This window comes from Giraffa tippelskirchi, chromosome 10 (assembly GCF_054371585.1).
Source record: "Giraffa tippelskirchi isolate mGirTip1 chromosome 10, T2T-mGirTip1v1.2.pri, whole genome shotgun sequence".
NCBI lineage: Eukaryota > Metazoa > Chordata > Mammalia > Artiodactyla > Giraffidae > Giraffa > Giraffa tippelskirchi.
The window spans coordinates 88853774-88881559 of NC_137284.1; the positions used below are offsets into that span (position 1 = coordinate 88853774).

At 37.3% G+C, this 27786-nt stretch overlaps 1 protein-coding gene across 4 annotated transcripts in view; it reads left to right on the forward strand.

Annotated features, from left to right (window-relative positions):
* Positions 1-27786, forward strand: part of MAGI2 (membrane associated guanylate kinase, WW and PDZ domain containing 2) — a 1446920-nt gene that overhangs the window by 896925 nt on the left and 522209 nt on the right. For all 4 annotated transcript variants that reach the window (XR_014067178.1, XM_081535656.1, XM_081535657.1 and 1 more), the window contains exon 4: positions 19151-19366. Coding sequence is in view for 3 of the 4 variants with exons in the window: in XM_081535656.1 (XP_081391782.1) it covers positions 19151-19366 (216 nt within the window). In the remaining variant the exon portion in view is untranslated. The remainder of the gene's footprint in view (positions 1-19150; positions 19367-27786) is intronic.

The following is a 27786-nucleotide window of genomic DNA, read 5'->3' on the forward strand; positions in this document are numbered from 1 at the left end:
TATGCTGGGTAAAGTCAAATATATCATTACAATAACTTTCACCTTTTTCCCTTTTTAGTGTTGCTAATTAGAAAATTTTACATGACATACGGCTTATGTATTTGTGACTGATATGATAGTTTTACCAGACAGAACTGCTCTAAGAAATTTAATATTATTTAAATGTGATATGTTTATACATTGGACTTGTAAGTTTTTTTCTGTTAGTATCATTGTAAATGTTTGAATGCTTTACTTTGAAAGCAAATATGTATTTGACATTAAAAAATTGAATGTAACTTCCTTCTGTTCTCTTAAGGATTTCTTTGCATGATTTCTTTATATATTTTATTTGGCACAGGTGGAAAATGTTCAGAACACTTCAGCATAATGCTTAAGTGAAGAATCGCTAAAGTGAAGGATATCTAGTTTTCTTTAAAGAGGGACACAACATACACTGACCAGTCTATTTAGTTCAGTTTAGCAAAGATTTGTTCTGTGTCTCTAAATATTGGCTAACACGAAAAATTGGAAATTTGGCCCAAATGACCACAAGGAACTCAATGAGAATTTGAAAACAAGTTTCAGACAATGTTAGATTAGACCATCTACTCAATTTCTGGAGAGTATTGATGAACAACTAAAACAGTGATATCCAGAATGCATGTGGATCCTGTTATCTAACCAGCATTCATTAATTTCAGATATACTTGAATTTCTTAGGGGAGGACTGTGGCAGAATAATTCAATTTTTCCTGTGGAAAAAACCATAATTTTTCACGTTGTCTACACAATTGTCCACATTTTGAAAGTCATATTCAACACTGAATTTTCAAATAATTTAGTGATTTACTGTTTAGCTCAGATATCAGTGACCATTTTAATTTTTTTTTCTATTTCTGTCACATGTGAGATAAATGCTTTTCACCACAAGAGAAAAATATAGAGAAAAATATATCATCTTTTGAGGTCAGAGGGTCTTTTTGCATTTTGGTTTCAAGCTACTAACTATATATGACATGATGAAGAAATGATGCCTTCTAGGAGAAGATCCGGAGAAGGCAATGGCACCCCACTCCAGTACTCTTGCCTGGAAAATCCCATGGACAGAGGAGCCTGGTAGGCTACAGTCCATGGGGTCGCTAAGAGTCGGACACGACTGAGTGACTTCACTTTCACTTTTCCCTTTCATGCACTGGAGGAGGAAATGGCAACCCACTCCAGTATTCTTGCCTGGAGAATCCCAGGGATGGTGGAGCCTGGTGGGCTGCTGTCTATGGGGTCGCACAGAGTCGGACACGACTGAAGCGACTTAGCAGCAGCAGGGGAAGATCAAATTGAAGTATCAGACCTGCTTGCAAAAATAACTTCAAAAATCAGTTGACAGAAGCATTCTGCAGTGAGACTTTGAGTCTTATTTTCTGCTAGGAAGTATAATTTTAAAACAGAATGTTTTCTATGTTACATTTACTAACTTTGCTTTATATTTACAGAATTTCTATTTTACTAACTGTAGCCATATGACTGTGATTCTTGCCATGGCAAGACCATCTTATGATAATTTTTGGTACTAATTTGCAGTCATTTACTATCCCATATGTAACTTGTTGAACATGTCTTGAAGTTTGAATTTAGAATCCTTTGATGACTTGTTTCTATTAATACAAATTTAAATCTCTGATGTGATAAAAATAGTTATTTACTTATGATCTGTCATGTTTTCTAACACGGTTAAGTATGCATGGGCCTAGAACTCTGACTCTGTTCTCTCCATTTAATGTCAGAGTCATTTTATGCAGGTGCCATTAGGAGGCCAAGTATCAAAACTCCTCACTCCATTTATAAAACTGTAAAAAAAAAAAGTGATTAGACTTTCAGCCTCTCAAATGTTGCCATTATTCTTTCCAATACAAGCTCTCTGGGGATTTCAGTGATAGACTATGTTGCATGCATACCCTGAAGTGTCTGTAGGCAGTCATCTCTTTTCCACTAAATAATTATCCAAAATGAATTCTTTCTGAGTACCAAAATGGGAATAAAAGCACTGAGAATATAGGGGAGAAATGGGGGTCAAGACCTTAATCTGTGAGGTATCTTGATGACAAGAATATTACCTTTCAAAAGTTCATCTCCACTTGGGTGTTGTGTGGAATGATAGATGGTTATTTGGTGTAAAACCTACACATGTTATTATCATACACCTAAAGGACTGAACCAACAGAGCCAACATCTGCATCTACTACTTAAAAAGACAAATGAACTAAATAATAAATCATATGTTTCTATCATGAAAACTGATCTTGTTTAAAGGGAAAAAATGTTGGAAACAAGTAAAAGCATTTAAAAGTATTTCAGCACTTTCACATTTCGTCATACCCCAAATTAGTTTTTAGTGTCTTTCCTACTTCTCATCGTAACTTATAAGCAAGTTCTTAATAGAACTTATAAGCAAAAAGAATATGGTGCATCTCAGAAAATACTATTCTCTTACCTATTACCCTTCAACAAAGACTATGGATAAAAAAAAAAAGATAAAAGAACAGTTTATAATTTTGTAATTCCTTTTTTCCCCTGGCCTCACCATTAAAATCAGTATCTGGAGGGGGGAAATCTGAGAAGGATCAGAAGAAAGACAAAATGCTATTTAGAAAATTTAGACTTTTTTAAAACATTATTTGTTCTAACAAGCTAGAGAAAGCAAAGGAGTAATTCTGTGATGGTCTTCAAGTATAATACACAAAAATTCATTTGAAAAGCTCTTTTCATCTCTTCTGGATGGCTTAGGAAGTGTCTGTCTAAAAGTGAGTAATGGATTAGATTTTCCAAGTATTTTCTAGGAAGGTTAATTCATAGCACTGTAGTCTGTTTTCATCTCTCTCCACTTGCAAGAAATTAAGTATAACAGTGTTCGGTGTAAATGGTCATTTATTAAATATATTTATTATTATGAAACAGATTATTCACATTATAGACTATTCTTTTTATTCATATTTCTGGGAAGCTTTCTTCATATTTTTTTAATATGTATTTATTTTTGGCTGTGATGGGTCTACGTTGCTTTATAGGCTTTTCTTTGGTTGTGGCGAATGGAGACTACTCTCTAGTTCTGGTATACATGCTTCTTATTACAGTGGTTTCTCCTGTTGTAGAGCACAGACTCTAGGGCATGCAGGCCTTAGTAGTTGTGGCACATGGGCTCAGTAGGTGCAGCTCCCAGGCTCTAGAGCACAGGCTCGGTAATTGTGGCACACAATTGTGGCACATATTTTCTCCACAACATGTGGGATCCTCCCAGGTCAGGGATCAAACCTGTGTCTCCTCCCTTGGCAGGCAGATTCTTCATGACTGAGCCACCAGGGAAGCTCCTTTCGTATTTATAATGTAAGAAACGACTATATTCACCCAATTTCACTCTTTCATAACTATGTTGTGTTTTTAGTCGCTAAGTCATATGTGATTCTTTTGCGACCCCATGGACTGTAGCCTGCCAAGCTCCTCTGTCCATGGGATTTCCCAGACAAGAATACTAGAGTAGGTTGCCATTTCCTTTTTCAGGGAATGTTCGTGACCCAGGGATTGAACTTGGAGAAGAAAATGGTAACCCACTCTAGTATTCTTGCCTGGGAAATACCATGGATAGAGGAGCCTGGCAGACTGCAGCTCATGGGGTTGCAAAAGATTCAGACACGACTGAGCAACTGAACAACAACAACAAAGGAATTGAACCTGCGTCTCCTGCATTGGTAGATGGATTCTTTACCACTGAGCCATCAGGGAAGCCCGTTGATTATCTATACCTTTATGAAAAAAGAAACGCCATTCTTTTAAGTACTTTAAAAGCTGACATATAAATCAAGTTAAATCAAGTTTCTCAATAATTTCCTCTTTTGTTTTCTAAACATTGATTCAAAATTAAACTTTGTTAATTTCTAGATTATCCTAATTATGATAGAATTATGTGAACAATGATATGTATCATTTCCATTTTGTCATTATATTTAACAACTAAGTTAGTGAAACTTTGTGTTAAATTAACATGAAACTGCTAATGAATACATCATTCATTACAAATACAGTCAGTAAAAAGTGGGCCTGAAAGCCTATAATCCCTACCCCATGCCCCCAAAACACACACACACACACACACACACACTCAGTTTTAGAAGAAAGAAGGGAAAAAATCACCTAAAATGTTCCTGCTTCATGATTTGGTAGCAATCATTGATTTCTCTTTTGAAAGTGATATTTTTCTGTTCATTGGTTGTGACTTTGAGTGAAGTCATAGAAGACTGTGTCAATTCTGGGCAGGTTGCAAATTACGCTGTACTTTTATTTATTTATTTATTTATTTTTCTCTCTCTCTTGAGAGGCAATATAGTATTTTGAAAAGAAATATGGTTCCTAAATCAAATAGATATAGTTTTTCCACTTGCTTCGTGTATAATATTGGAAATAGTTTAATTTTTTTAGAGCCTTTATTTTCCTTTAACAGCAGAGGCAGGATAACTTCATTCTAATCCTTATCAGATGCAAGAGCTCAGAAGTAAAATGGCCTTTCAATGTCTAGCTCACTAAATTGCAATGATGATGATAATCATAGCACGGGTTATTATAGTTGCTTTTGTGACTGTAGTCATCTTACAGCCCCACAGTTCCACTTCAACTAAATTTCACTCTAAGGATATGAAGAGCCAGCCAGATTAGGGGACACAGGATTCAAAGTCACTTTGTCTCACTGTGATCTGTGCTGTTCAACATACACCATGTTTTATGGCATTTTGAGATTTTAGAGTCACTAAATGCTGACAATATGCATACAGGCACTTCATGCTTAATGGGACAGCTTTTCCAAATTATATTTTAAAGTAGTTTTGATGTTTATTTGTTTTCTGAAAACATGCTGATGTGTTACCTACATGGTACATTTATCATTAGTATATCGGTTTGTATATACTTAAACACCAGGGAATTATTTCAGTGATTAAGCTACATGACCATTTGGCTGAATTTCAGCTTCTTTTAGGAATTTCTGGTTTCTTTGTTCTGTGTATTTGGTTTAAGCAATAGCCTATTTTCTAGGAATTACATTTCTCAAATGTAGTAACTACATGCATTATTTCTATGCCTCTTTTAAATTGCTATTATTATTGCTAATAAAGATAATCTTACTGTCTTAGTATTTCATATTCTTTTGCATCTAAAATTTAACCTAAAGTATTAATTTCATAAACCAAATTGTAAAAACAAAATACTGCTATATGATTTATAATCACATCACATGTCAATAGATACAATTATTTAGGAATATAAATTCAACATGATTTGTTAATAATTATTTTTAGCCTGAGCTATGTGTCTGAACATGCACATGCATTTATTTCTAATTAGTAAAAGTTTCTTTTTCTACCTCACAGAGATTTAAGCCATAAAAGACAAACTGGAAAGAAAGTCACTGAAGTGTGATTCATTTTTCTTAGTACTTGTTGTTATTCAGTCACTCAGTCATGTCCAGCTCCTTGAGACCCCATGGACTGCAGCATGCCAAGCTTCCCTGTCCTTCACTATCTCCCTGAATTTACTCAACTCATGCCCATTGAGTCAATGATGCCATTCAACCATTTCATCCTCTGTCTTCCCCTTCTTCTCCTGCCTTCAATCTTTCCGAGCATCAGGGTCTTTTCTAATGAGTCAGCTTTTCACATCACCTAGCCAAATTATTGGAGCTTTAGCTTCAGCATCAGTCCATTCAATGACTATTCAGGAGTGATTTCCTTAGGATGGACTGGTTTGATCTCCTTGCAGTCCAAGGGACTCTCGAGACTCTTCTCCAACACCACAGTTAAAAAACATCAATTCTCCCACACCCAGTCTTCTTTATGTTCCAACTCTCACATCCATACATAACTATTGGAAAAACCGTAGCTTTGACTAGATGGACCTTTGTCAGTAAAGTAATGTTTCTGCTTTTGAATATACTGTCTAGGTTTGTCATGGCTTTTCTTCCAAGGAGCAAACATCTTTTAATTTGATCGCTGTAATCACCATCTGCAGTGATTTTGGAGCCCCCCAAAATAAAGTCTGTCACTATTTCCATTGTTTCCCCATCTATTTGCCATGAAGTGATGGGATTGAATGCCATGATCTTAGTTTTCTGAACGTTGAGTTTTAAGCCAGCTTTTTCACTCTCTTTTATCACATTCATCAAGAGACTCTTTAGTTCCTCTTTTTTTCTGCCATAAGGGTGGTGTCAACTGCTTATCTGGGGTTATTGATATTTCTCCTGGATCTTGATTCCACTGTGCTTGGTATTTCTAGCGATGTACTCTGCATATAAGTTAAATAAGCAGGGTGACAATATATATTGTCCGGTATTTCTAGCGATGTACTCTGCATATAAGTTAAATAAGCAGGGTGACAATATATAGCCTTGATGTACTCTTTTCCCAATTTTGAACCAGTCCATTGTTCCATGTCTGGTTCTAACTGTTGCTTTTTCACCTGTATACAGGTTTCGCAGAAAGTGGGTAAGGTAGTCTGGTATTCCCATCTCTAAGAATTTTCCACAATTTATTGTGATCCACGCAGTCAAAGGCTTTAGCATAGTCAATGAAGCAGAAGTAGATGTTTTCTGGAATTCTCTCACTTTTTCTATGATCCAATGGATGTTGGCAATTTGATCTCTAGTTCCTGTACATTTTCTAAATCTAGCTTGTACACCTGGATGTTCTCAGTTCACATACTGTTGAAGCCTAGCTTGAAGGGTTTTGAGCATTACCTTGCTAGCTTGTGAAATGAGCGCAATTGTGTGATAGTTTGAACATTTTTTGGTATAGTCCTTCTTTGGGATTGGAATGAAAACTGACCTTTTCCAGTCCTGTGGCCACTGCTGAGTTTTCCAAATATGCTAGCATATTGAGTGCAGCACTTTAAAAGCATCACATTTTAGGATTTGAAGTAGCTCAGCTGGAATTCCATCACCTCCACTAGCTTTATTCATAGTGATGCCTCCTAAGACCAACTTGATTACACACTCCAGGATGTCTGGCGCTAGGTGAATAACCACACCATTGTGTTTATTCACACCATTAAGACCTTTTTCATACAGTTCTGTGTATTCTTGGCATCGCTTCTTAATCTCTTCTGTTTCTTTTATGTCCTAACTTATTTCTGCCCTTTATTGTGCCCATCTTTGCTTGAAATGTTCCCTTGGTATCTCTAATTTTCTTGAAGAGATCTATAGTCTTTCCCTTTCTACTATTTTCTCTATTTCTTTGCATTGTTCACTTAAGAAGGCTTTCTTATCTCTCCTTGCTATTCTTGGGAACTCTGCATTAAGTTGGGTATATTTTTTCCTTCTCCTTTTCCTTTCACTTCTTTCCTCAGCTGTTTGTAAGGCCTCCTCAGACAACCATCTTGCCTTGTTGCATTTCTTTTTCTTGGGGATGGTTTTGGTCACTTCCTCCTGTACAGTGTTACGAGCCTCTATCCATTGTTCTTCAGGCACTCTGTCAGATTTAATCCCTTGAATCTATTTGTCACTTCCACTGTATAATTGTAAGAGATTTGATTTAGGTCAACAACTGAATGGCCTAGTGGTTTTCCCTATTTTCTTCAATTTAAGTCTGAATTTTGCAATAAGGAATTCATGATCTGAGTCACAGTCAGCTCCAGGTCTTGTTTTTACTGACTATAAAGAGCTTCTCCATCTTTGGCTGCAAAGGATATAATCAGTCTGATTTTAGTATTGACTATCTGGTGATGTCCATGTGTAGAATCGTCTCTTGTGTTTTTGGAAGAGGGTATTTGGTATCTTGGCAAGGCTCTGTTAGCTTTACCCTGCTTTATTTTGTACCCCAAGGCCAAGCTTGCATGGTACTCCATTTATCTCTTGACTTCCTACTTTTGCATTCCACTCCCTTATGATGAAAAGGGCATCTTTTTTTTATGTTAGTTCTAGAAGGTCTTGTGGGTCTGCAAAGAACCGTTCAGCTTCAGCTTTTTTGGCACTAGTGGTTGGGCATAAACTTGGATTACTGTGGTGTTGAATGGTTTGCCTTGCAAAGGAACCAAGATCATTGTCATTTTTGATATTGCACCCAAGTACTGCATTTTGGACTCTTTTTTTTTTTTTTTACTGTGAGTGCTACTCCATTTCTTCTAAGGGATTCTTGCCCACAGTAGTAGATATAATGGTCATCTGAATTATATTCTCCCATCCCTGTCGATTTTAGTTCACTGATTCCTAAAATGTCAATGTTCACTCTTTTTTTCCCCTTGATGTTCACTCTTGCCGTCTCTTGTTTGACCACCAATTTACCTTGATTAATGGACCTAACATTCCAAGTTCCTATGCAATATTGTTCTTTACAATATCAGACTTTACTTTCACCACTACATCTACAACCAAGCACCGTATCTACTTTGGCTCAGCCCCTTCATTCTCCCTGGAGCTACTTCTCCACTCTTCCCCAGTAGCGTACTAGATACCTAGTGACCTGGGGGGCTCATCTTTCAGTATTTGCTCAGACAGTAAAGAATCTGCCTGCAATGCAGGAGAGCTGTTTTCAATCCCTGGTTGGGAAGATCCCCTGGAGAAGGGAATGACTACCCACTCCAATATTCTTTCCTGGAGAATTCCATGGACAGAGGAGCTTGGTGGGGCCTACAGTCCATGGGATCGCAAACAGTTGGTCACAATGGAGCAACTAACACTTTTACTTTTCTTCAGTTCAGTTCAGTCACTCAGTCATGTCCGACTCTTTGTGACCCCATGGACTGCAGCATGCCAGGCTTCCGTCTCTCACTAACTCCTGGAGCTTGCTCAAACTCACTGTTCTTAGTACTATATATATTTAGAAGCACTAAAAAATCAGAACACTACTTAAAATTATGCTACTTATTGGAACATGCAGGACTATTTACTAATTTACATTATATTTATTACATAAGAAGTTAAGTGTTATGATTCTATAGGAAACACAGCAGTATACTGAGAACTATGCTAGATCTTTTGGGTGCTGTAATACAGTAATAGTTCATAGACTTCTAGGGAACAACTAACAGTTTTTGTTTGCTCAGAATTTGGTGAGTGCATTCAAAGGTCTGATTCATTTGAAATGCTCTAAATCAAATTAGAAAGCAATCTTTGGCAAAATATGTAACATTCACTTTGCAGACTTCTGTTTAAAAGTTCTACATGTTTAAGAACTACTTTATATCATAATTTTTTTTCTGGTATTATTCTTACAACTTTGAATATTTGTGAAAATGAGCAACGGTGTCAGTGGCATGGCTGGCCTCCAGAACCGTCACTCACTTCATGCCAGCCTGAAGTTTACACTGCCATTAAAATGGGCAGTTTCACAGTTTATGAAGCTCCTCCTCATACATCCTTACTTCATCATCACAACAACCCAGTTGGGCACATGTAGTGAATGTTTGTAATTTCTGCCTGTCCAGCATCTCAAGGTCCTTCCTGTCCCAGGGAGAACCCTGATATATGATGGATGAAAATAGGGCTCTAGACTCCCCCGTGAAATCTAAGGAGGGCAGTCCTCCTCAGCAGCTCAGGGGCTCTCTTGTGCCTGGGGTTCAGCCAATGAGATGACCTTTCCTGGAAGTTTCCCTGGAAATGAATAAAATCAGAGCTCCTGAGCAGAGTTTAAGCTCATCCCCACAAGGGCAGCTGCCACTGAGGGTTGGCCTTTGGCAGTGGGATCTGCTAGGCTTCAGAGTCCAGGGCCAGCACACAAAGCCTGGGTGTCCAGACAAAACTTCCATGTTTCTGCCCATTTTCCCCAAGATTTTCCAGTCTCTTCCCTCAAGTAGCCATCTCACATCTTCTCATCCTTATCATTTTTAATTTAGCTAGAGTATGTTTTAGTTGTTTGCAATTCACAATACAGGTGATTTTTACAAGTATTGCCATCCCCACTATATGGATGAATAGAGTGAGCCTTACTGAGTTACTTGAACTGTAGTTACATAGAAACTACCCATCTAGACCCCGTCACTTCTACTTAAGAATTGTTTCTTTCGCAGTGCACTGTCTTCCCAGTTGCTTCAGCGGCCTCTGCAGGCAGTGAGATGGATTTTCCTCTCTGTGTCTCCTTGTTTGAGTGCTTAATCCTATTTCCTGTTTTAGTGCTTATCTGCTTACTGTCAAATGTGCCTAGACCCTTGAGCATCTGGAAGACAAGGGTTGCATTTTAGTCATTACTTTCTCTCAGAGGTATACGGAAGTGCTTGGGTTCATAGTCAATGCTAAATAAAGACTCCAAGATGGCGGAGGAATAGGACGGGGAGACCACTCTCTCCTCCACAAATTTATCGAAAGAACATCTGAACGCTGACCAAACTTCACAAAACTACTTCTGAAGGCTGGCTGAGGACGTCAGGCTTCCACAAAAACTGCGCATTATCTTCAAAAGAGGTAGGAGAAATTATAAAAGATAAAAAGAGAGACAAAAGAGTTAGGGACGGAGACCCGTCCCGGGGAGGGAGTCGTAAAAGAGGAGGAATTTCCAAGCACCAGGAAACCCTCTCACCGGCGGGTGTGGGGGAGGATTTTTTATCTCGGAGGGCAACGTAACTGGGAGGAAAAAATAAATAAAATCCACAGATTACGTGCCTAAAGCTACTCCCAGCAAAGAACCCCAGACGCTCGCATCATCCGCCACCAGCAAGTGGGGGCTGAACGGAGAGGAGCGGGCAGCATTGCCTAGGGTAAGGACCGGGCCCGAGTGCCCCGAGGGCAATCTGAGGGAGCTAACGTGAGATAGTAACCTAAACTGTGGGACAGCCAGAGAGAGAGAACTATCCCGCGAAAAGCCCAACTCTAAGGCACTGCCGGCCCGCTCACAGAACAAAGGACTGAGCGATACCAGAGGAGAGCTAGCTGGCTGCGGACAGCCCCATCCCCCGCCGGACACAGCGGGCAGGCGGGGCCCGCCAGAGCCGGAAAGGGGCAAACTCGGCTCCAGAGAGGGCACCCCCTACCAATCTGCAAACAGGCTCCCAGTTTCTAAGCAAAGACTGCCTGAGATCCCGGAGGGTCGACAGCCGCCGGGAGGGTCGCAGCCAGAGACCAGCTCCCCAGAACCGACACAAAGCACACCGGAGCCGGGCGCGCCCGTAAACCGAGGCGGGGACCAGGGAGGTGATAAGCCGCACCGCCCCAACAGGGGAGAGCGCCCTCGCCAAACTCCTGGCCGCCTGGGCAGCTCCGACCGGGAACGGCACAAGCCGTGGGCGAAACCGAGTCTGCGCCTTTGTGGAGTAACCGGGAGCCTGAACCTGAGCGGCTTAGACCTGGGAAGTGCACGCAGCTCAGGGCCCGCTCCCCGGCCGAGTAACCTGAAGCCTGAGCAGGGTAGACGGGGAAAGCACACACGCCGTGAGCGGGGGCGAACCCAGTGAGGCCGAGACACTGCGAGCTTACCACACACACGCCAGAATTGCAGTGTTCCTTCCTCCCCACAGCACGATTGAACAAGCGAACCTAAAGAGATCACCTCCACCGCTTTGTTGCAGGGCGGAAATTAGATACTGAAGAGATCTCCAAACAGAAGCCAAATAAACAGAGGGAAGCGCTTTGGAAGGGACAGGCCAACAGATTAAGATCCCTGTAGTTAATACCGACTGCATTGAAAAGGACCTATAGATCTTGAAAAGTATAAGCAGGAATAAGGATCTATCTAAAACTGAGCAGATCCCACACTGCTCACAACAGCTCCAGAGAAAGTCCGGGATATATATATATTTTACTATTTTTTTTTTTTTTAATTAAAAAATTTTTTTTTTCTCTTCTTTCCTTTTTCTTCAAGTCCTCTATTACACCTTTAACTTTCATTTTCATAACCCACTATTAACTTGCAAAAAAAAAAAACCCTATTTTTGAAGCAAACTACATACATATATCTTATACCTTTTGTGTTTTCTTTTTTTTAATGTTTTTTTCCTGTTCTACATTTTTTTACTGTTTCTTTTTTTACTGTTTTACTGTTTTTTCTTTTTACACTGTTTCCTTTTTTTCTTTTTTTTTTTTTTAGATTGTAAGTTTTATAAGAGTCTAACCTCTACTCTAGATTTTTAATCTTTGTTTTACATATTTGATATCAACTTTGTACATTTAAGAACCCAATCTTTAGGACCCACTTTTACTCAGGAGTGTGATCACTGGCCTGATCACTCTCTCCCCCTATTGATGCTCTTTCTTCTCCCTCAGGGAACCTCTATCTCCCCCCCCCCTCCTTCTCTTCTCAACCCAATTCTGTGAATCTCTGAGGGTGTTCTGGGTACCGGAGAACACTTCAGGAACAGGATACTGCAAAGATCTCTCTCTCCCCTCTTAATTCCTCCCTTTCTACTCATGCTCACCTCTGTTACCTTCCTCCCCCCTCTCTATGTATCTCTGTGAATCACTCTGAGGGTTCCAAACTGTGGAAAGCACAGAGGGAAGTGCTTACTGGCTAGATTGCTCTCTCCACATTTGAATTCCCCTCTTCCCCCCCTGGTCACCTCAACCCACCACCCCCCCCACCTCATCTCTCCATGTAACTCAGTGAACCTTTCTGGGTATCCCTCACTGTGGAGAATCTTTTCACCATTAACCTAAAAGTTTTATTATTGATGCTGTATGGAAGGAGAAGTCTTGAGGCTACTGCAAGAATAAGACTGAAAGCCAGGGGAAACATTAATTAATAAGAGACCATCCAATAGCCTCCATAAATTCACTGAAACCAAGCTCCACCCAAGAGACAATAAATTCCAGAGCAAGACATACCACACAAATTCTCCAGCAACGCAGGAACATAGCCCTGAACATCAATATACAGGCTGCCCAGAGGCACACCAAATCCATAGACATCTCAAAAATTAATACTGGTCACTCCATTACACTCTAGAGAGCAGGAATCCAGCTCCACCCACCAGAACACCGACACAAGCTCCCCCAACCAGGAAGCCTTGACAAGCCACCTGTCCAACCCCAACCGCAGTGAGGAACCTCCACAACAAAGAGGAACTTCATACTACCAGAATACAGAAGGGCCACGCCTAACACAGCAATCTAAACAAGATGAAAAGACAGAGAAATACTCAGCAAGTAAAGGAAAATGAGAAATGCCCACAAAGCCAAACAAAAGAGGAGGAGATAGGGAATCTATCTGAAAAAGAATTTAGAATAAGGATAATAAAAATGATCCAAAATCTTGAAAGCAAAATGGAGTTACAGATAAATAGCCTGGAGACAAAGATTGAGAAGATGCAAGAAACGTTTATCAAGGACTTAGAAGAAATAAAAAGGAATCAATATAGAATGAATAATGAAATAAAGGAGATAAAAGACACTCTGGAGGGAACCAACAGTAGAATAACGGAGGCAGAAGATAGGATAAGTGAGGTAGAAGATAGAATGATGGAAATAAACGAAGCAGAGAGGAAAAAAGAAAAAATCAAAAGAAATGAGGAAAACCTCCGGGACCTCTGGGACAATATGAAACGCCCCAACATTCGAATCATAGGAGTCCCAGAAGAAGAAGATAAAAGGAAAGGCCATGAAAAAATACTCGAGGAGATAATAGTTGAGAATTTCCCTAAATTGAGGAAAGAAATAGTCACAGAAGTCCAAGAAACCCAGAGAGTTCCAAACAGGATAAACCCAAGGCGAAACACCCCAAGACACATATTAATCAAATTAACAAAGATCAAACACAAAGAACAAATATTAAAAGCAGCAAGGGAAAAACAACAAATAACACACAAGGGGATCCCCATAAGGATAACAGCTGATCTTTCAATAGAAACCCTTCAGGCTAGAAGGGAATGGCAGGACATACTTAAAGTAATGAAAGAGAATAATCTACAACCCAGATTACTGTACCCAGCAAGGATCTCATTCAGATATGAAGGAGAATTCAAAAGCTTTACAGACAAGCAAGAGCTGAGGGAATTCAGCACCACCAAACCAGCTCTCCAGCAAATGCTAAAGGATCTTCTCTAAACAGGAAACACAGAAAGGATGTTTCAACACGAACTCAAAACAACAAAGTAAATGGCAACGGGATCATACTTATCAATAATTACCTTAAATGTAAATGGGTTGAATGCCCCAACCAAAAGACAAAGGCTTGCTGAATGGATACAAAAACAAGACCCCTATATATGCTGTCTACAAGAGACCCACCTCAAAACTAGAGACACACACAGGCTGAAAGTGAAAGGATGGAAAAACATATTCCATGCAAACGGAGACCAAAAGAAAGCAGGAGTCGCAATACTCATTTCAGATAAAATAGACTTTAAAATAAAGGATGTGAAAAGGGACAAAGAAGGACACTACATAAAGATCAAAGGATCAATTCAAGAAGAAGACGTAACAATCATAAATATATATGCACCCAACATAGGAGCACCACAATATATAAGGCAAATACTAACAAGTATGAAAGGGGAAATTAACGATAACATAATAATAGTGGGAGACTTTAATACTCCACTCACGCATATGGATAGATCAACTAAACAGAAAATTAACAAGGAAACACAAACTTTAAATGATACAATAGACAAATTAGATTTAATTGATATTTACAGGACTTTCCACCCCAAAACAATCAATTTTACCTTTTTCTCAAGTGCACATGGAACTTTATCCAGGATAGATCACATCCTGGGCCATAAATCTAGCCTTGGTAAATTCAAAAAAATTGAAATCATCCCAGCCATCTTCTCTGACCACAATGCAGTAAGATTAGACCTCAATTACAGGAAAAAAACTATTAAAAGTTCCAACATATGGAGGCTAAACAACACGCTTCTGAATAACCAACAAATCACAGAAGAAATCAAAAAAGAAATAAAATTATGCATAGAAACGAATGAAAATGAAAACACAACAACTCAAAACCTATGGGACACTGTAAAAGCAATACTAAGGGGAAGGTTCATAGCAATACAGGCGTACCTCAAGAAACAAGAAAAAAATCAAATAAATCAACTAACTCTACACCTAAAGCAACTAGAGAAGGAAGAAATGAAAAACCCCAGGGTCAGTAGAAGGAAAGAAATCTTAAAAATTAGGGCAGAAATAAATGCAAAAGAAACAAAAGAGACCATAGCAAAAATCAACAAAACTAAAAGCTGGTTTTTCGAGAAGATAAACAAAATTGACAAGCCATTAGCCAGACTCATCAAGAAACAAAGGGAGAAGAATCAGATCAACAAAATTAGAAATGAAAATGGAGAGATCACAACAGACTCCACAGAAATACAAAGGATCATAAGAGACTACTACCAACAGCTATATGCCAATAAAATGGACAACTTGGAAGAAATGGACAAATTCTTAGAAAAGTATAACTTTCCAAAACTGAACCATGAAGAAATAGAAGATCTTAACAGACCCATCACAAGCACGGAAATCGAAACTGTAATCAGAAATCTTCCAGCAAACAAAAGCCCAGGACCAGACGGCTTCACAGCGGAATTCTACCAAAAATTTAGAGAAGAGCTAACACCTATCCTACTCAAACTCTTCCAGAAAATTGCAGAAGATGGTAAACTTCCAAACTCATTCTATGAGGCCACCATCACCCTAATTCCAAAACCAGACAAAGATGTCACAAAAAAGGAAAACTACAGGCCAATATCACTGATGAACATAGATGCAAAAATCCTTAATAAAATTCTAGCAAACAGAATCCAACATCATATTAAAAAGATCATACATCATGACCAAGTGGGCTTTATCCCAGGAATGCAAGGTTTTTTTAACATCCGCAAATCAATCAATGTAATACACCACATTAACAAATTGAAAGAAATAAACCATATGGTTATCTCAATAGATGCAGAAAAAGCCTGTGACAAAATTCAGCATCGATTTATGATAAAAACCCTCCAGAAAGCAGGAATAGAAGGAACATATCTCAACATAATAAAAGCTATATATGACAAACCCACAGCAAACATTATCCTCAATGGTGAAAAATTGAAAGCATTTCCCCTAAAGTCAGGAACAAGGCAAGGATGCCCACTTTCACCACTACTATTCAACATAGTTTTGGAAGTTTTGGCCACAGCAATCAGAGCTGAAAAAGAAATAAAAGGAATAAAGATAGGAAAAGAAGAAGTAAAACTCTCACTGTTTGCAGATGACATGATCCTCTACATAGAAAACCCTAAAGACTACTAGAAAATTACTAGAGTTGATCAATGAATATAGTAAAGTTGCAGGATATAAAATTAACACACAGAAATCCCTTGCATTCCTATACTCCAATAATGAGAAAACAGAAAGAGAAATTAAGGAAACAATACCATTCACCATTGCATCAAAAAGAATAAAATACTTAGGAATATATCTACCTAAAGAAACAAAAGACTTATATATAGAAAACTATAAAACACTGATGAAAGAAATCAAAGAGGACACAAACAGATGGAGAAATACACCGTGTTCATGGATTGGAAGAATTAATATAGTGAAAATGAGTATACTACCCAAAGCAATCTATAGATTCAATGCAATCCCTATCAAGCTACCAATGGTATTTTTCACAGAACTAGAACAAATCATCTCACAATTGGTATGGAAATATAAGAAACCTCGAATAGCCAAAGCAATCTTGAGGAAGAAGAATGGAACTGGAGGAATCAACCTGCCTGACTTCAGGCTCTACTACAAAGCCACAGTCATCAAGACAGTATGGTACTGGCACAAAGATAGAAATATAGATCAATGGAACAAAATAGAAAGCCCAGAGATAAACCCACGCACATATGGACACCTTATCTTCGACAAAGGAGGCAAGAATATACAATGGAGAAAAGACAATCTCTTTAACAAGTGGTGCTGGGAAAACTGGTCAACCACTTGTAAAAGAATGAAACTAGAACACTTCCTATCACCGTACACAAAAATAAACTCAAAATGGATTAAAGATCTAAACGTAAGACCAGAAACTATAAAACTCCTAGAGGAAAACATAGGCAAAACACTCTCCGACATAAATCACAGCAGGATCCTCCATGACCCACCTCCCAGAATATTGGAAATAAAAGCAAAAATAAACAAATGGGACCTAATTAAAATTAAAAGCTTTTGCACAACAAAGGAAACTATAAGCAAGGTGAAAAGACAGCCTTCAGAATGGGAGAAAATAATAGCAAACGAAGCAACAGACAAACAATTAATCTCAAAAATATACAAGCAACTTCTGCAGCTGAATTCCAGAAAAATAAACGACCCAATCAAAAAATGGGCCAAAGAACTAAACAGACATTTCTCCAAAGAAGACATACAGATGGCTAACAAACACATGAAAAGATGCTCAACATCACTCATTATTAGAGAAATGCAAATCAAAACCACAATGAGGTATCATTTCACACCAGTCAGAATGGCTGCTATCCAAAAGTCTACAAGCAATAAATGCTGGAGAGGGTGTGGAGAAAAGGGAACCCTCTTACACTGTTGGTGGGAATGCAAACTAGTACAGCCACTATGGAGAACAGTGTGGAGATTCCTTAAAAAACTGGGAATAGAACTGCCATATGACCCAGCAATCCCACTGCTGGGCATATACACCGAGGAAACCAGAATTGAAAGAGACGCGTGTACCCCAATGTTCATCGCAGCACTGTTTACAATAGCCAGGACATGGAAGCAACCTAGATGTCCATCAACAGACGAATGTATAAGGAAGCTGTGGTACATATACACAATGGAATATTACTCAGCCATTAAAAAAAATACATTTGAATCGGTTCTACTGAGATGGATGAAACTGGAGCCCATTATACAGAGTGAAGTAAGCCAGAAAGAAAAACAACAATACAGTATACTAATGCATATATATGGAATTTGAAAGATGGTAACGATAACCCTATATGTGAGACAGAATAAGAGACACAGATGCATGGAACAATTTTATGGACTCTGAGGGAGAAGGTGAGGGTGGGACGTTCTGGGAGAATAGCATTGAAACATGTATATTATCATATGTGAAACAGAGCACCATTCCATGTTCGATGCATGTGACAAGGGCTCAGGGCCGGGGCAATGGGATGATCCAGAAGGATGGGATGGGGAGGGAGGTGGGTGGGGGGTCCAGGAAGGGGAACACATGTAAACCCATGGCTGATTCATGTCAATGTATGGCAAAAACTATTACAATATTGTAAAGTAATTAGCCCCCAACTAAAATAAATAAATTTATAAAAAATAAATAAATAAATAAAGACTCCAATGAATGAGTGAGCAAAGATGTGTATAAACTATTCAATTAATTGAAAACACAATTATGGGTTTGAAGTTGATGCTAAAAGTAAAACACTGATCTTTTTAAAAATACACCATTATATTTTTTTGCCTGTCAAAAAATTAAACTATTTTTTAGAAAGTAATTTGCCTTGAATATATACGGATATTCACGTAGTAAGCTCATATGCCATGCCTACTATTTGCTAGGCTCTTATTACAGAGATACACAGGAATTAGTCTCCTCTTTAAGAAGTTTCACAGGCTGATAAGGGAAACAAATGATTCTGTAGCTGAGATCATGGAGCTGTGGGAAAAAAAGCTGTGGTAATCTGAAGAACCATTAGAGCAGCAGACCCACTGTCAGCAGTCATGGGAACCACTAAAACAGCAGGGAGATACAGCTCTGGGCGGGATGCTGTGCACATCAAAGACAACAGCCAGAGCCTTTTGAAAGCTGGAGAAAAGCACAGTGTATTTGTGCCTTTCCAGAATGTTGTGAGGTTTGCTTTAAAAAAAAAAAAAGTTACCTGTACTCTTATTCAGATATAATTATTCTTAAAAAAATTATAATAAAAACTTGTTATCAAAAATGTTTGATTAATTTAAAATTGCTGTGTGCCATATGAATAAGTAAGACTATATTTTGATTTGGCAGTAAGGTGAAATAAAGATAGATCTATATCTTCCCTTAAGCATTAAAGCCCAATACAAAAGAAGCAACAAATTCATGTATGAAAACATAAAAGGCTATAAAATGATATATTTGTATGTATATAAAATAGATATGTATATATATTATGTATACAAACTAGGATCCACATTTGTTAATAAAATTTCCATTCTTTACAAATTATGCACATCAGTAGGAGAAATGCTTAACTTCATAATGCTTTATATCGTTTGCAGACAATTACTACGGTACCCCAAAGCCTCCAGCAGAACCAGCGCCATTATTATTAAATGTAACAGACCAGATACTTCCTGGAGCCACTCCAAGTGCTGAAGGAAAACGAAAGAGGAATAAATCAGTGAGCAACATGGAGAAAGCAAGCATAGAGCCTCCTGAGGAGGAAGAGGAAGAGAGGCCTGTGGTCAATGGAAATGGAGTAGTAGTAACACCAGGTTAGTCATTTACATTTGTCATAGTTTCATCAGTACTTCTGGAAATAGCTGAATATATATTATATCTGCATTCAAATGTATATAGTTTTTTCATATATATTTTTTCACATTTATTTTCAGATGTGTATGTATGTATGTGTGTGTGTGTAGATATAGATAGATATAGATATAGATATAGATATAGATATATATAGATAGATATATATATATGTTTACAATTGTCTTCCAGGAGAGGATTATGGTATCAAATGGGAAGGATATGATTCTTGTGTCTGAATTTATTAGTTTAAATTTTGATGTATCTCGCAGTTTATTCAACTTCCTCTATTTCTGGTTTTACTCATACAGTTTTAGTGGCAATATAGTGAGTAGTTTGGGGCTTCCTTGATAGCTCAGTTGGTAAAGAATCCGCCTGCAATGCAGGAGACCCTGGTTCGGTTCCTAGGTTGGGAAGATCTGCTAGAGGGATAGGCTACCCACTCCGGTATTCTTGGGCCTCCCTTGTGTCTCAGCTGGTAAAGAATCTGCCTGCAATTCAGGAGACCTGAGTTCAGTTGCTGGGTTTGGAAGATCCCCCGGAGAAGGGAACAGTTACCCACTCCAGTATTCTGGCCTGGAGAATTCCATGTACTGGGTCCCAAAGAGTTGGACACGACTGAGAGACTTTCAGTGAGTGGTTTAAATCTTAGAAGATATTGCAAGTCATGAATACAGTATCACATTGAAATTTTTTTTTTGTTAATTAGTATTAGATATTAATTAGATATAATTATCCTTATAAACCTTGCTATACTTTCAGCTCTATGAATAGAGGTTGTGTCATGTGATTTAGTTAACAATGTCAATGAATACAGTCCACAGAATAACTGTAGTTACAAAATGCGCATGTATTTATCCCTCCACCCTTATCACACAATCCAGCAATTTAGAGAAAGCATCTTCACAATTGACATCATGAAGGCAATTACCTTGAAAGAGGGAAAGATGTTATCCCTTTAATTTATCATCTGTCATATCCCTATATAAAAAATATTAGACAAGTGTTTTTGTGCAGTGTATGCATTTTGCAATTTTCTTATGCTTATTGCTAATGTAGTACAAAGAATTTTATTTATAACATAGATTTTTAATAATCTTATTCATAATTATCCAAACTAAACTATGACATTCTCTTTGCCTATAATCTTGGAAAAAGTTTCTAAAGTTTTGTTTTACTTATTTATTTGTTAATAGTGGCATATCATTATTTTAATAGGCATTGAAAATCTAAGAGGTGTGCTAAAACCATTGAAAACAATGTTAACACATGTATCTTAGAAACATTATTCTTAAGATATTTTCTACAACTATTTTGATGTCTATACTTCTTACTTGTCACTATACTGCTTCTATAGCAACATATTACTTGAATTTTCATGCCCAATTACTTTTTATCAAAGAAAAGTTTCATAAGCCTATTTTTACCTTCATTTTCCATAATATCTGTACAAATGTTCTTCATTAAATATAAGGAGACCAAACATTCAATATGTGTCAATCAAGGTATAAAACCTTAGAAAATGGTTTCATTTTGGTGAATATAGGAGGATAACTTCCTCTATTAATATATTGGTTAAAAAATTATTCTCTGAACCCAACAATTGTTGATTTCTGGGTACAAATGCTAAAAATCACTGTAGATAAATAATGTAATTTATTTACTGTAAAATGATCTGATAATTTTCAAGCACTTAGATACCATCTCGTTTTTGATTCTGAAATGTTTCTGTCAAAATATTTACTTTTCATCATGTAATGGATTTAAATTAAGTTGATAAGACATAGTTTCCTTAGTTGAACTGTGATGTGAAAAGCAAAACAATTCAGCTAAGTGGAAGAAAATAATCACAAAAGAAGCAGGAGTTGGATGTCAAAGAGCATTTATAGGATTTCTTACTGATTAAAACCTTATAGCTAAAAATGTCCATCAGCAGACGAATGGATAAGGAAGCTGTGGTACATATACACAATGGAATATTACTCAGCTGTTAAAAAAAAATACATTTGAATCGGTTCTACTGAGATGGATGAAACTGGAGCCCATTATACAGAGTGAAGTAAGCCAGAAAGAAAAACAACAATACAGTATACTAATGCATATATATGGAATTTGAAAGATGGTAATGATAACCCTATATGCGAGAGACAGAATAAGAGACACAGATGCATAGAACAATTTTATGGACTCTGAGGGAGAAGGTGAGGGTGGGACGTTCTGGGAGAATAGCATTGAAACATGTATATTATCATATGTGAAACAGAACACCATTCCATGTTCGATGCATGAGACAAGGGCTCAGGGCCGGGGCAATGGGATGACCCAGAGGGATGGGATGGGGAGGGAGGTGGGTGGGGGGTCCAGGAAGGGGAACACATGTAAACCCATGGCTGATTCATGTCAATGTATGGCAAAAACTATTACAATATTGTAAAGTAATTAGCCCCCAACTAAAATAAATAAATTTATTTTAAAAAAAGTTACATTTCCTATAGTTTTATATGCAGAGTTCTATTAAAAATCATATCAATAAAAAAAAAACCTTATAGCTAAAAATGTAAAATATATGGCCTTGATTAGGCCCAAATCATTGGTTTCTGTTCCATTTATACTGTTTAGGGCAAATCAAATGAAACATTCTTGACATACAAATTCTCAGACTAGAAATTTAGTTTAACTTGAGGGCATAGTGAATCTGGAAAGCTCCATCCCCTTTTATTCATATCTTAGACATGATAAATATTTTGTTTTGCTTTTTATGACTAGGACATTTTTAAGGTTCCAGGTAAAATGGACTGATTTGAACTCTTCTTAACCAACACTAGCCTTGTGACTATCTCTGGACTTCTGAGCCTGAAAATAATAGAGAACAACTATGCAGGCCAGCTTCAGGATATCTGGGTAGTCAACAGACGCCACAAACAGTGCCTCTGTGAACCTGGTGTAGCAGGTGGTTTTATACTACTTTTTCTTTCTTATTATGGGACTTGAAAGATAGGAGAAAACAGCCCCAAACCAGGAAGTTGTTTCATCATCCTTTATTAGAAATCCTTTGACAAATCCCATTTTTGAAGTGTCTCTATTTTTCTTTATGTTTATCCAGGAGAGTTTTTAAGATAAAAACTTTCAAGAGGAATTTTAAGATAAAACTTCTTTGCCCCCTTCTTATATACATTTATCATTTGGATCTCATCACCATTTGAACTTCACCACCTCTTCATCATTTGACCCTCATCACACTTTTTTCTAGCACAGGGTCTTTGCTGTGCCTTTGTCTTCTCCCCATATACATTCATTGGATTTAGGACATTTCAAATAATATTGAGAAAATTGTTGCTTACATTTTAGTTAACACTGCCATGTAGGAGCCTATAATACTAATTAATATCAGACCTCAGTATAGAGCATAAATAATTAATGAGATACATTTGGAAAAGGAGAAAGTTTACTGAGGTAACTTTATTCCATTACAAGTAAAATTGATAATAATGATAATAAATAATATTAAATAATTAACTTATTTTGGATCTTATCATGTGCTAGGATCTCCTTAACCTCATTATGTGTATCAGTTCATTTAATTCTCTTATAGTCTTATTAGTTAGATGCTGTTATACAGATGAGGACTGAGGTACACTACAGTTAAATAACTTGCCCTGTAACTGTAATTCATATATAGGAAATCTGGATCCAGAACCAATACTCTTAGCTGCTGTACTATCCTGAGTCTTATATTAATATTTCCAAATAGAAGAATAAATACATTTCTTAACAATCTGTAAACACATGCCTATTACTGAGTCCAATCTCACTCTGCTTGCCGCAGAATTTGAGAGACAAAGTGTTGAGGCAAGGAAAACAACTTTATTCGGAAAGCCAGATGACTGAGAAGATAGCAGGCTAGCACCTCAAAATAACCATCTTACTGGAATCTGAACACCAGGCTCTTTTATAGACCAGAGAAGGCGGAGGTGAGGAAGCAAAGCAAAAAGGCCATTAATTGTTCCGTTGGTCTATATTTCTGTTTTTGTGCCAGTACCATACTGTCTTGATGACTGTAGCTTTGTAGTATAATATGAAGTCAGGAAGATTGATTGTTCCAGCTCCATTATTCTTTCTCAAGGCTGCTTTGGCTATTCAGGGTCTTTTGTGTCCATATGAGTTGTGAAATTTTTTGTTCTAGTTCTGTGAAAAATGCCATTGGTGATTTGATGGGGATCGCATGAAATCTGTAGGTTGCATTTGGTGGTACAGTCATTTTCAGAATATTGATTCTTCAGGAACATGGAATATCTATCTGTTTATGTTGCCTTTGATTTCTTTCATTAGTGTCTTATAATTTTCTGTGTACAGTTCTTTTGTCTCCTTACGAAAGTTTATTCCTAGATATTTTATTCTTTTAGTTGCAATGGTGAATGGGATTGATTCCTTAATTGCTCTTTCTGATTTTTCATTGTTATTATATAGAAATGCAAGTGATTTCTGTGTATTGATTTTGTATCCTGCAACTTTGCTAAATTCACTGATTAGCTCTTAGTAATTTTCTGATACTGTCTTTAGGGTTTTCTATGTGCAATATCATGTCATCCGCAAACAGTGAGTGCTTTACTTCTTCTTTTCCAATATGGATTTCTTTTATTTATTTTTCTTCTCTGATTGCTGTAGCTAGGACTTCCACAACTATATTGAATAATAGTGATGAGAATGGACACTCTTGTCTGTTCCTGATCTTAGGGGGAAATGCTTTCAGTTTTTCACCATTGAGAATAATGTTTGCTGTATGCTTATCATATATTGCCTTTATAATGTTGAGGTAGGTTCCTTCTATGCCCATTTTTTGAAGAGTTTTAATCATAAATAGGTGCTGAATTATGTCAAAGGCTTTTTCTGTATCTATTAAGATTATCATAGAGTTTTTATTTTTCTATTTGTTAATATGGTATATCACATTGACTGATTTGCATATATTGAAGAATCCTTGCATCCCTGGAATAAACCCAACTTGATCATGGTGTATGAGCTTTTTGATGTGTTGCTGAATTCTGTTTGCTAAAATTTTGTTGAGGATTTTTGCGTCTATGTTCATCAGTGATATTGGCCTGTAGTTTTCTTTTTTTGTGTTGTCTTTGTCTGGTTTTTGTGTCATATGATGGTGGCCTCGTAGAATGAGTTTGGAGTCCCTTCCTCTACAATCTTTTGAAAGAGTTTTAGAAGGATAGGCGTTAGCTCTTCTAAAAGTTTGATAGAATTCTTCTGTGAAGCCATCTGGTCCTGGGGATTTGTTTTTTTGGGAGATATTTGATCACAGTTTCAATTTCAGTGCTTGTAATTGTGTTGTTCATAATTTCTAACTCTTTCTGGTTTAGTCTTGGAAGATTGAACTTTTCTACGAATCTGTCCGTTTCTTCCAGGTCATCCATTTTATTGCCATATAGTTGTTCTTAATAGTCTCTATAATCCTTTGTATTTCTGCATTGTCTGTTGTAACCTCTCCATTTTCATTTCTAATTTTGTTGACTTGATTCTTCTCTCTTTTGTTCTTGATGAGTCGGGCTAAGGTCTGTCAATTTTGTTTATCTTCTCAAAGAACCAGCTTTTAGTTTTATTAATCTCTACTATTGTTTCTTTCATTTCTTTCTGCTCGGATTTTTATGATTTCTTTCCTTCTACTAATTTTGGGGTTTTTTCTTCTTCTTTTTCCAGTTGTTTTAGTTATAAAGTTACGTTGTCTATTCGATGTTTTTCTTGTTTGTTTAGGTAGGATTGTATTGCTATAAACGTCCCTCTTAGAACTGCTTTTGCTGCATCCCATAGGTTTTGAGGTGTCGTGTTTTCATGGTCATTTGTTTCTAGAAATTTTTTGATTTCCCTTTTGATTTCGTGAGTAACCTGTTGGTTATTTAGAAATGTGTTGTTTAATCCCCATGTGTTTGTGTTTCTTACAGTTTTTTTTTCCTGTATTTGCTATCTAGCCTCATAGCATTGTGGTCAGAGAAGATGCTCAGTGTGATTTCAATTTTCTTAAATTTACTGAGGTTTGATTTGTGACCCAAGATGTGGTCTATCCTGGAGAATGTTCCATGTGCACTTGAGAAGAAGATGTATTCTTCTGCCTTTGGATGGAATGCCCAGAAGATATCAGTAAGATCCATCTAATCTAATGTATCATTTAAGACTTGTGTTTTCTTATTAATTTTCTGTTTTGATGATCTGTCCTTTGGTGTGAGTGGGGTGTTAAAGTCTCCTACTATTATTGTGTTGCTGTCAATTTCTCCTTTTATGTCTGTTAGTGTTTGTCTTATGTATTGAGGTGCTCCTATGTTGGGTGCATAGATATTTGCTGTTGTCATGGGAAATATTGCAAATATCTCCCAGAATGATAAGCCTCAGGCAGGGGATGTGTTAATTTCTTCCTTCCTGCCATCCACAGGTGGATGGGGTTGAACAAAGACACTTTAGTTTAAACAGTCAGGCAGAGGAGCAGTATTCTCTGAGACAGATCATTCTGTATGATTATAATAACAAAAACAACGAAAAGCAAGTCAAACAATTCCAACTTGGAGTCAGAATTGGCTTCTTCTCGGCAATATGACCACTATTTTACTTGTACGTCTTTAAAGAAGGAATTATAAGTTTTTACCTACTAAATTCTTCTTTTTTTTTTTTTTTCATTTCTGTAAATCATGTAAAAGGCAACTCATTTCCTTCTCTGGATATAAAATATTTCTGGGTTTTTTGATATATAATATTCTGTATATATGTGTGTCTGACTCTTTGTAGATTCCATGAACTGTAGCCTTCCAGGCTCCTCTATCTATGGAATTATCCCAGCAAGCATACTGGAGTGGTTTACCATTTCCTCCTCCAGGGGATCCAGAGGAGCCTGGCAGGCTACAGTCCATGTGGTGGCAAAGAGTTAGACATGACTTAGTGACTAAACAACAGCAACAGCAACAGCAATGTATATAAGTACCAAACCTACTAGTCTGTAACCCTTTATATACTTCACCAAAATGAACTGTTTTCACTGTGGAAGTAAAGGTTTTAGAGTCCTCAGTTTACCCCTATTACTCATTGTCTTGATCTTTACTCCTTTGAAATGTAGTTTGTTGAATTATATTTCTTTTGCTTTCATACCATATGTATATAAAGTCAATGACAACTTTTAAATAGATAATCAGTCAATTAAGTTTTACTAGCATCAATGAATATTCACATACACAAATATTTATTTTATTCTAGATCCCTCTATTTATTCAAAATTGCATTGCAGAAATGTTTCTTTTTCTGATATACGTCACTTTGATGATGGAAATCAATATAATTCTACCCTTAGAAATGTAGTTTTATCCTTGTAAGTAATAAACATTTCAAAAGCAAAATAAATAATGACAACTTTCCTTTAGTGAATGCATACTATGTACAAGCTCTATGGGACATATGTTATCTCTAGTCTGAAAATCACAGTATATTTGCTTAACAAATGAGATGCTGAAATTCACCTTAAAGTACTTTAGTAAGGTGATGATAGCAGAGTTGAACTCTGAACCCAGGGAAACCTTAACTCGTCCTTTTCCACCACATTTCCCTGTGCTGTTAACTACGCTGAGGACAAAGTGACTCCTGACCTCTGTAAGGTAAATCACAGTCCTGTAGTTCAGTGTACTCCATCTACGTTGTATTCCATTATATTTGTCCTTCAGAAAGTTCATGGAAGTGACATTAGCTCTAATACTTGCAAGGATGATGCATCCTTATATCATCTTAGAGAATTTGTCTTTAAAATGCTATTTAAAATTCATATGCTCAGGAAACCTTCCATTGCCATCAACCTCACCTTATGTTCAAACATCTTTATCTTGGTAGAGCTGATATTCAGCCTGGTGGCTACAAATACTTAGATTTATCTGCAGCCTTCATTTCTCCCTTGTGTTCCAGGGCCATATTTCTAACTACTGCCCATGGACTACACACACCCCACTCCCCAAGTATTGCTTCAGCAACTTAAATGCAGCATTCCACTTTAAACTCTTCTCCTAAAAAACAAACAAGCAAGCCAACTCACAAAGCATCTTATCGGTTTTCTCTAAATCTGCCTCTCACCCAGATAGTTCAGAGTTTGATACTTTTCTCCTACCTGCTGAATATGCATTATTAGATTTAAAAAAAAAAGATCACTAGGCCTTTAGCTTTTTTTTTTTCTTTGGCCTTTAGCTTTTATCTATCCCTTCCTTAGCCTTCCTTAGATCACTGCCTTATCCCCTCATTTGGGAAACACAGTCACCTAACTTGGGCTTCCCAGGTGGCACTAGTGGTAAAGAACCCGCCAGTTCAGGAGATATAAGAGACGTGGATTCGATCCCTGTGTTGGGAAGATCCTCTG